The sequence below is a fragment of the Bidens hawaiensis genome, unplaced genomic scaffold (genome assembly GCF_021521415.1).
Source record: "Bidens hawaiensis isolate Kalapana, Puna unplaced genomic scaffold, B.hawaiensis_p1.1 tig00059253_1, whole genome shotgun sequence".
NCBI lineage: Eukaryota > Viridiplantae > Streptophyta > Magnoliopsida > Asterales > Asteraceae > Bidens > Bidens hawaiensis.
Genome location: NW_027500686.1, coordinates 61,173 through 72,619, shown reverse-complemented (window position 1 = coordinate 72,619; position 11,447 = coordinate 61,173). Strand labels below are relative to the sequence as shown.

The window sequence follows — 11,447 nt, the reverse complement described above, 5'->3', positions numbered from 1 at the left end:
TTATACCCATCGCAATTAATGCGATAGGATATGAACAGTGGAGAGAGAAATACATTACCTAATCGCAGATCGCCACGTCACGCGGGAAATTCGAAAAAGGGGAAAAGTTGTACAGTCGTGTGCAGTAACAGCCGTCAAAAACGTCTTGTTACCTGCACACGCGTTTGCGAGTGATCAACTTGTCCTTTTTCATGATTATCCGCAACAACAAAAGATATTTCTCACCAACTTGCAAAGTAAAAAATCCCCAAATCCACGATTAAGTCCAGAATATCACCCGCATAAAATACTTCACACGGAAGATACACTGGACTGGGCGGACTTATAGAGGTAGGGTACCAAAAAGACCCAAATACCCTTAAGTGACACCCGCGGGTTAACCAGAAGTCCCTCGTAAGGCACCCGCAGGACACCCAAGTCATCCGCATAACCATGGGCGGAAGAAACACCCTCACAAGGCATGCGGAAGCATCCTGGCACCCTCAAAAGTTGTCCGCAGGACAGAAAGCCCGTCCGCGTAAACAGCTACGAGGTAATGCCCCGGGACAGCTGTTAGTGTGTGATAACACTCTAGAAGATTTACCAAGATGCTCTCTCAAGTAATATGGGATGTATCAGCCAATTGTGGAAGGACACCTGTCCAGGTCGTTATAACCGTGCACATGGCCAGGGTTATTCATCGCCCTATCATAAGGAGACATATGTCCAGGTTGTTATACATGCACATGCAACGTATGAGATAGACCAGTAATATGAGGACACGTGTCCAGGCGGTTAGAAGAGCATCTTCCAAAGGGACAGCTGGCCCAATCATCTTCCCCTACTCTTCGGCTATAAATACCCTCTCGATCATCATGAGGTATTCATATTCACTCCCACTGTGCTTTCTCAATTTACTTAAGTACTTTATCTCTTCGTAAGAACGGTACTTATTCTCACGCCGGAGGGTGGTTATGGGAAGACCCCCTACCTCATCCTTCCCGTAACGAGCTCACGGTGTTTTGTTTTGCAGGAATCACGTCATTGGACTTTAGGAATTGTGTTCATATCGTACTGGCAGTTAACTATATCCTATCCTGTAGACTCACTGGATCTAGGACCCATTAGTGGAGAGTAGATCCGTGTTTCTACACCAATGAACTTGTTTTGTTACTGATCACCTTCTTGATCGATTATTCTTGTTTTCAGATGATTTTTTTCAACAGTTTGTGCCATCTGTTTAAATAGGTGTCATGCTAGTTTGTAACAGTTGCGGAAAACAAGTGTTCGGTTCGTCTTCGCCCGGTTATCGTAAGTGGGTGAGTTGTTAGGCCGTGTGCGGTTTGTGTCCTTTTCAGAATGGTTTGGGTTCATTTGTGCAGCGGTTTGTTTGGTCTGTAGCTGCTGGTTGAATGGAATTTAATAAGAAGACGATTGATTCTTGAAAGTATGATATACGGAAAATATTAACAGGGCCTGTTATAGGAAAAGGTGCCCATGGTCTGCAGTCGGTTTTGTTGCTGCTGGAGACACTTCTGGATAGACCTCATGAGTTCATGCGGTAGTTGAGTTAATTTTGGCTATTGGAGTATGTATTCCATTCTGTTCTTTGATCTTTATAGGTTAGTCTTGGCTGTTGGTACTTTGTAACATGTTTAAGCTTATTTAGAGCAACATATTTAATTTGTCACGTCGGGGAAAACACGGTGTGTCATGTATAAGCTTTTGGTTTCTGAAACAAACTCTTAAATCAAAGAAAAGTACAATGATATTTTTGTAACATAGATTGTGAAGCTATTTTCACAAGCTCGTTGGTCAATATGGCTATTTCTGTAATCTTCCTATCTTTTTCAACCGTATTATAATACATAGCCAATGATTTCCACCTTTTCTTTGCTACAACTTTTTCTCTTTTTTTTGGTTACAAATGCAACCGACCAACATTCATTTGATCAAAAAATAATAAAAAAAGAGTTCTAGTTCCTGAAGTTTAAATATGCAATGACTTCGGATTTTTCCTAAGACGTGAAACCATAATTATAAGTTTAATTAAATACAAATCTTCAGTAGCTAATTAATATGTATAATCTACATACCATTAAAGGGCTTCATTCCAAATCAAGATAAAACCACAAATAGTTGTACTTTATAAACATAAGATAACGAATTTTTTGTAGTAATAGCTGGTTTAGAGTGACCTTTTGTATTTCTAGGTGGTTTACCAACTTTTTTGTAAAAATGGATAACTCGCAAGAGTGGCCTGCGAGTTTTAACAACTAGCTATAAACTCGCAAGGGGGGGGGGGGGGGGGGAGTAGCGACTTTTAACATAATTTGACACATTTTTTTTTATCTTGTAAGGGTGGGTAGCGATATATAAACACATCAAATCTAAGAATAAGAATCATATACTTTTTATGATTCCTTTTTTATTCCATACCTATACTTTATATATCAAATCCTACATTATTCCTTACATGTTTTAAAACTATTATCATCATTTTATTCTCTACATGCCTGTTATACATCAAATCATTCTCAACAAATGAATGAATTATTGGAATACAGAAAACGAAGATGGGTCACGGGTTTCTTCAAAAGTTTTTGTATCTTTAAAAAATAAAAATATCTTTATTTCCTCTTTTATTATTTTAAGCACACCAACTCACTTGTAAGTTTCAAATATGTGCATTAACATATCACTATATTTTTCTTAAGAGAGCTTATACTCATTCAACACAAATATTATGTCTTTAATCCCTCCATTTCTTGTAAATTTATTTGGCGTGGCGAAATTTCATATTCCAATGGAGTTATATCTTGTGACGAATCCACTCTATCATCTTCGTTTATTATCCATCATCGAATGCCACACAGAGAATTTCTTGATACAATCATGTTCAAGTTGATAAAGAATTATTTTCTTTGCATTTGCTATTTTATTTCACATTTCAAGGGATATCGGAAACATCGTTTATCGTCAGTGACGACAGTTTAGCTATTATGTATTATTTAGCCGAATCAGAAACCAACTTTCGGGCTAATTTTCACGTCAAGTTGCAGCCAATTATTCCGCTCCAACATACAAGTTGCATGGATCTTTTACGTGGGGTTTCGGAAGTTGGTCCTTCAACGTATGCCAACCCGGAAAATTTGTCGTTTCCACCGTATAATGATACACGTCATGAAGATGATGTTTGTTTCATGATAACGGTGCCTTTGATAACTATGAAGATTGTAGATCGGAAGATACTCAAGATACCGAAGACGAATCTGAAGAGGAGGTAATACCCATCCCGTCAACGGAACGCTACAATGCCGGTATTTATCAAGGATTCGATGACATGCCAATGAATGTTGACAATGTTGATCAATTAGAAGAATACGAGCTTCCTGAATTTGAAGACGACCACATGGATACATATAATGCTATAGCAAATGAAATTCGTGTGGGTATGGTTTTTAAAAAAAAGAAGATGTGATGAGTGCTGTTAGAAATTGGAATATAGCTCGTGCTAGAGAGCTGATAGTGACGGATAGCAAACCATTATTATGGAAAGAAAAGTGTTACACCAAAAGCAAAACTTATAAAAAAGCTCGCCGAGACACCGCCTCTTGTGAATGGCACGTCACCGCATCCAAGAAGAAAAATCAACACTATTGGAAGATTACTAGATGGGTAGATGCTCACAACTGTTATGGAACAGTCATAGCAAACAACAATCGGTGCCTAAAGTCGAAGGATATTGCGGCACACATCATATCGTCAATTCGAGTAGACATTGCTTATTCAGTAAAATAGATTCGAGCGCAAATAAAAGACAAGTTGAACGTTGATGTTTCTTACGATAAGGCTTTGAATGGCAGGAAAAAAGCTATTGGGTTTATTTACGGTACTTGGGAGAGTAACTTTGAAGACCTCCCTCGATACATTGCAACATTAAAGGCCACGAACCCTAATACTGTTGTAGATTGGTTATTTCATCCTCGTGGGTCGCCCGAGCTGCCTACATTCAAATATGTCTTTTGGGCATTTGGGCCATCAATTAAAGCATTTGAATTCTGTCAGCCTGTTATATCCGTAGACGGCACTCATTTAAAGGGATCATATCGGGGTAAGATGTTGGTCGCCGTTACAAAAAATGCAAACAATCACATATTACCTTTAGCTTATGCAATTGTCGACGAGGAGACAGTGGAAAGTTGGTGTTGGTTTTTACGACAGTTTCTAGAGCATGTTGTAAGGCAAAATACAAGAACACTGACAGACACAAAGGAATTATTCATGCTGTGAATAATCTTCCTAAATGGAAGGAGCCATATGCTTATCATCGTTTTTGTCTTCGTCATATCATAAGCAACCTAATGAGTAAGTTCAAAAGCATGAGCTTGAAAAGGTTATGTTGGTATATTGGCAGCACCACTCAAGGAAGAAAGTACCGGTGGGGTGTAAGAGAAATGAAAGGAATTAATCTTGACGCTTGGAATTATTTGGATGCAATTGGAGCAACTAAGTGGGCGCTTGCCCATGATGTTGGCCGTCGCCGATGGGGTAACTTAACGACAAATATATCAGAGAGTATAAACAATTCGTTACGGATCGCGAGGTTGCTGCCAATAAAAGCTTGTATTGATTATACCTTTAACAAAGACGTTCAACAATTTGCAAAGCATGCTCGTATTGCATGGAATTGCAACACGCCTTTGCCCCACGCATGTGGAGAATGTTTACCGAACGTGACATTACATCCCAAGAACACAAAGTAACAACGTTTGATTATGGAATGCAAATATATAGGGTGGTGACTAAGTTGCAAACAAATAAAGATGGAGGAAATGACTATACAGTTCAGTACAAGAATAGAAAATGCACATGCGACAAATGGCAAACATTGAGATTTCCATGTTCGCATGCCATTGTGGTATGCCATCTTAGAGGAGAAGATCCACATGACATCGTGAGTAAGGTGCACACGACTGCTACGTATAGAGAACAATATGATGGTCACTTTAACCCAATTAATCACCAAGATTACTGGACAGACCCGGTTGGATTGCTCCTCGGTTGGATTGTCAGGAAAGCGGGTTTTTATTTCGTTTAAAATGCGTGGTAAACTTAGCTAACACCCAACTATATCTCATGTTTCAGGCGTAAAACCTAAAAGTTGTTCACACATACTAACCATTTGCTCTCGCGAGAACTTGTAATTAACACCAGTAATTGGCACCGTTGACCGGCAAACCCCACAAAACTTGTATGTCTTGTAGAGTTACTGTTGCTTCACCGAATGGAAAGTGAAAGGTGTGGGTTTCCGGACGCCATCTCTCAACCAAAGCGGTAACTAATGCATGATCGACGGTCCTATAACCGCAATCGATAACGCCACCAAAACCCGCTAAACGAATTTATGTCATAACATTTGGTGGGATTGCTTTATCTCTAAGAGACTCCAAAATTATTGATCGCCTCGCCTAACATTCAATACACTATTTTCCTTAAAGTATCCTATAAGCTCGATGTTCATTAGTAGCAAATAAAATATCATTTTCTAGTGGACCCGGATCTACCCTCAAACTCATTTTGGTAATACTAGTTTTAAAACAAGTTTTAGATTTTTAAAAGTACCCCATATTCAAAACTACCAACATTTTTTAATGTAAGATTGGGTTTCTCTCTTCAAAACAAGATTTAGATTTTTATATGTGAAGTTGAGTTTATATATTTGTTGGTCAGCTCTTCCAAACTATGAATTCACGTGACTACTTTTTCTTTTTGTTTGACCAAGAATTTTCATCAAAAACATGTAAGGGAATATTAGTATATGATTTGATATAAAGTATAGGTAAGGATCAATTTGAAAGTGTATAAATTCTTATTCTTAATATGCAGAGAGAGATATTCATAATATGCAGAGAGAGAATAGTACGTAAAACATTGGCAGAGATTTGATGTGTTTATATATCGCTACCCACCCTTACAAGATAAAAAAAATGTGTCAGATTATGTTAAAAGTCGCTACCCTCCCTTGCGAGTTTATAGCTTGTTGTTAAAACTCGCAGGCCCCCCTTGCGAGTTATCCATTTTTACAAAAAAGTTGGTAAACCACTTACAAATACAAAGGTCTCTCTAAACCATCTATTACTACAAAAAATTCATAAGATAAGCCAAATTGCTATAAAACGTAACAAGCAATCAGCCACATTTTATGAAGCCAACATACAAGTTTTTAGATCAGTTTTTTAATGAATAACGAGTTGAAAACAAACTACTCTGATACAATCTTATGTCTATTACGGCTTCTTCTTCCCAACCATCGAAGCAGACTTCATACAAACCCCGACTTTTTAAGTTGTAAACAAGCATCTTCCTCCCAATATCTATCATTAACACATCTCCATTTTCGTTCCAAAGCCCCAAAACCTTTACGAAACCATAAAGAAGAGGCGGTTCATGCTCGAACTGACAGTGCAACACCCACCCTCTCTCCTTCAAGACCCACACCTCTACGCCCCGGTTAACAATTTGATACACGTATCCAAGCTCACCATGTAAATCAACCAACTGCTCCCTAACCCAACCGGAAGTTGGTAGTTCTTGAGGAGGATTGATTACTCCAAATTCCTCCTTAGCCGTATCAAAGGTTATTACCGTCCTTCCTAAGTAGGCTTCACGATCATCATCATATGCATCACTGATTAGCCAATGCAGACATCCCTTAAGGAACACGCCTTCACCGGTTATCAGAAAAGATGGGACTTGTGGTATCTTTCGCCATGAATCCGTGCCCAAAACATGCACCATGGTGCATAGATCCTCCTCCAGTTGATCAAAGTTTGGTGGCTTATCTTGCTTTCTTAACGCAACACACGCCATCTTGAAAGTATTGGTAGACTCATCGAAACCAAGCCCGCTTGGCTCCTCGATACATAGTCGGCTCGACTCTTCAAGATCAATCCCACGTGACCGCTTTTGTTTGTTAACATAATGGAATGTTGCCTTCATGGGTGGCAACTCATGACATTCTTTCCTTAGTGGGTTGATCACAACCAAATTGATGGCGTCACGATGGCGGCGTTGTGATGAATAGAGTAGACCGTTACAAGAACCTAGGATTATGACATTAGAACGTAATTTCAAACACATAAAATCCATAACTGGTGGCTTCTTTGTCACTTCTTGGGTACAACCACCTGTTTCTTCTTTATGTTCCAAGAAATTGATGATGCATTGTGAGTTGGGAAGATCTGATGCGAATTGATGGAACATGATGAGCATCGAATCGGTCGAAGAAGTCGCTTGTTTGGCATGCAGGGTTTCGAGATATGGATCATTGATGTAGTTGCGGAATTGCTTGCTTACACACCTGAATCGAGCCAGGGATTTCACAAGCATTCTTGAAAAGATGTCATGAATATTTTTCGAAGACAACTCTGCCATGATGGTGGATTCGTCAAGGTTGAATGGTGGTGAGATTAGGGTTTACGGCTTTACAGTTTGCGTGACATGCAAGGAATTGGTTGCATTAATTTATAGGAGAGTGTATGAATCAATGTATTTAAATTTGAAATTCAAAAGTTAAATAAAATAGGAAACTGTATCCTCGGAACCGACTTGTTTAAAAGTCGGTGACTAGGAAAATAACGGTAACTTTGTTATTTCTAGAGAAATTATATTCGCTAATTTTTTAAACACTTTCAAAGTCAATGCAATAACTTTAATGAAAACAGGTTCGATAAAAAAAATATTAAAACACACTTTTCGGGAGAACAATGGAATTAGATATTTTAATAATAATATAAATATATATAAATTGTATATGTTTTTTAAACTTTTATAAATTATATTCATATAAACTTATTAAAAAGGTTATAAATTATATTTTAAAAGGTTATAGATGAAACTTTTATAAATTACATTCAAATAAGCTTGTTTTATTAATTTAAAAAAAAAATACTAAATACACAAGTGTGTATAATTTTTTATGAACATTCCAGTATTAAATTTTAACGGAAACATACGCTAAGCCTCGTCTTATCCGATGGAGCCTGCCGCTTTAAGAGTTTGATATCGAAATCAGTGATAAAAAAGGGTCGAGAATGTGGCGTCCGATCACTTGTCACGTCTTGAGATCGCCGAGATTGGGTATACTGGGGTCAACATCAATGATCAGTTCCCGATAGAGAATCTCATGTTTGTTAGAGCCTAGGATGACGGCTTCCCGTAGTTTGCCGATATCGTGAACTTCCTCGTCGATGGTTCCCTCCCTAGGAAGATGTCTCACCAGCAAATGAATAAATTCTTTGCTGACGTAAAATTCTACATCTGGGATGGCCCGTTTCTTGTTCGTTAGGTACAGATCAGCTAGTGAGGAGAAGTGTGGATGTTGAAGAGGGGTGACAGATTTTGTGCCACTTTCATGAGGGACCGACAGGAGGTCACCATGGTGCTGTTCTTACTTCTAAGAAGGTCTTCGATTCAGGATTCTATTGCCCTTCGATTTTCAAAGATGCTTATGCGTTCGTTAAAAGCTGTAACCGATGCCAGCGTCTCGATAACATCTCATCCTGAAATAAAATGCCCCAAAATGCTACTCAAGTTTGCGAGGTTTTTGGCATACTTGTGGTAGTTGATTACATCTCCATTTGGGTTGAGGCCAGAGCCTTGCCCACTAATGACACTCGAGTTGTAGTGAGATTTCTAAAAAATCTTTTCTCTCATTTTGGTGTATCGAAAGCCTTGATCAGCGATCGAGGTACTAACTTCTGCAACGCACAGATGGAGAAGACGTTGCAATGCTATGGGGTCACCCATCGGGTTGCGACTGCCTACCACCCACAGACTAATGGACATGTAGAGGTGAGTAACCAGGGTATTAAACACATTCTTGTGAAGATGGTTGGGCTAAATTTAAAGGATTGGTCCGAAAAATTAGATGATACTTTGTGGACTTTCCGTACAGCGTACAAAACTCCGACACTGTCCACACCGTTTCGGATGATTTATAGGAAAACCTGCCATTTGCATATTGAGTTGGAGCACCATGCTTCTTGGGCGCTTCAAGCAGTTAACCTTGATCTTTCGACTGCGGGAGTTCACCGTTTCCATCAGATACATGAGTTGGAGGAACTCCGCGACCATGCTTACGCACATTCGTACAATTATAAGCTGAAGACTAAAGAGCTGCATGATAGAAAGTTGAGAGGTGATAAACAATTCAAGTGTGGGGACGTCGTACTCTTGTTTAATTCTTGACTCAATTGCATCCGGGAAAGTTGCGTTCTCGATGGTATGGACCATATACAGTTAAGTAAGTCTTCCCGTATGGAGCGATCGAAATTGAAGACAAGAATGGGAGCTTCAAAGTTAATGGTCACCGTATGAAGCACTGCATTTGTGAGAAGGCGAGCATGAAGGAAGGCGAGGTTTTGCGCCTTACAAAATTTTTGGGTTAGACGTGAGATAGGGGTTAGGCTGAGGACCCGTTAAACCAAGCGCTCTCGGGAGGCAGCCCAAGTTTTTGATTTATCTATTTTTACCTTTACTTGTTTTTAAGGATTCTCCCGATTGAAGCCGCTCGTACTCAATATCCATTCGATCAGCTGATATTGAGGGTATTTTGTTTGTCTTTTCATTTATAAAATAAAATACAAAAAATATAAAATCAAAATCTAATAAAATAAAAAAAACTCATAAAAATAGAAAAACATGTTTATTACTTACCTTTGTTTTAGTTGTATACGCCGCTATATGCGAGCGATTTTGCCTAGTACAAGTTACATCTTTTTGCATGATAGCTCTGGATGGTGTATTGGAACTATTCTCCCGAGGTTGCGGCTGTGAATGAAATGCTATACGACCGTTGATACACTTATTATGAAGGCATGCACATAAACCAGAGGAGTAATACGTTCTTTAATTTTATTATTTTCTTTTATTTCTAGTTTATTATATTTTTATTTCTTTTCCTAATTCTCATCGAGGACGATTCTTCATTCAAGTGTGGGGATGGGAGTTCATTTTACATAGTTGTAGGAAAAAAATAAAAACTGTTTTAAAAAAAATAAATAAAAATTAAAACAATTGAAAAAAATTTCAAAAAAAAAACCAAAAAGTTTTTAAAAAAATTGTATCTTATTTTCAAATTTTTATGCATTAAACTGCAAAAGATATTAACTATCGATCATTATCACTTTTGAATTCTTAAAAGAAAAATGAGTTTTTTTTATAAATCGGAGCATATAATTTGGGAAGTGTCGGCGGGCTCAGCTCTTTAGTTGATATAAACGGTACATGTTTGAATTTAACTGAAACTTAAATTGCTTGAACTTTAGTTGGATGCGTTAAAATAATTTTGGGATGAAAGGCTGGGCCATACCCAAGCCTTATTTTGATTTGATTGTTAAATTTTTATAAAAATCTGAATGTTGAAATACGATGCTTGGGTAGGTTTAACGTTAGGGTATACTAGTTAGTCCGTGATATAAACATAAAAAAACATACTTCTAGTTTTAGTGGTGACACTTCATAGGTGTATGGTTTTATAACCTTATTCCTTGTATTGATAGGATGCTCCAGGATTCGGAAACTGTGGGTCGGTATACGATATATCATCTGGGTATTCACATTGCCTAAGTTGATTTGTGAATATTTAAATAAGCTAAAAATAGCAAATCCACAATTTATTGCCAATTCATAAGTCATAAAACTTGATCACTCGTGCTTTAAAGTACAAATTACATTACTGACTTGATCAAAAACGTTGATAGCCATATGAGGTCACCTTGATCGCGTCCTATTACCATTAAGAAACTGACCACAAGGTTCACGTCATATGTAAAACGACAAATGAATTCGTGTATATTCACCAATGGTGAGGTTCCTGGGTGTTGCTTGATAACGGGGGTATGCCATGTTGTGGGGAACACTAACTAGTTAGTTCTAAAGTGCACTTAATAGAGTATCTAAGTGGCTGCCTAGTAGACCTTAAAGCTTAAATTTAGGTGGATAAACAATATCCTTGATTGTCTTAGTTTTTCTTAAATGTTATATTATGTTTTGATCAGTTAGATACGAGATTTAAGTCAACTAGGGATGGTTCTGGGTCGGTAAAACCAACTTCACAAAAAAAAAAAAAAAAAAAAAACCCTAGCAAAGAAAAAAAAACATTTTATTAATTTTGGCTTCCACTAGTTCATATTAGCTTAAAAAAACCGTCACATGTTATTTGTCTCGTTTTGTATGGAAACGACATGAGTTTAAATTGGACCAACACACTGGCAATCGCGATTAATGTTTTGATAATGTTTTAGAATATTGAAAAAAATCAAGAGTTGAGTTGCTACTATCTATCGGTTATGATCCTGTGCAAATTTCTTTTTCATAGACGAAAAAGGTTTAAGCGGAAATATTTGACGACGTCTAAATTATATATAAACGACAAGTGTACCGGTCGCGTATAACAAACACAA

General features: G+C 37.8%; 1 protein-coding gene across 1 annotated transcript; it reads right to left on the bottom strand.

Annotated features, from left to right (window-relative positions):
- Positions 1 to 6,210: 6,210 nt before the first annotated feature.
- LOC143602622 (F-box/kelch-repeat protein At3g23880-like) lies at positions 6,211 to 7,416 on the bottom strand. Its single transcript, XM_077079667.1, has one exon. The coding sequence runs from the start codon at positions 7,414 to 7,416 to the stop codon at positions 6,211 to 6,213; it is 1,206 nt and encodes a 401-aa protein (XP_076935782.1).
- Between the last annotated feature and the right edge of the window lie 4,031 nt (positions 7,417 to 11,447).

Excerpts from the sequence above, each read along its gene's own strand:
- LOC143602622 (XM_077079667.1), bottom strand. The coding sequence starts at position 7,416 with ATGGCAGAGTTGTCTTCGAAAAATATTCATGACATCTTTTCAAGAATG.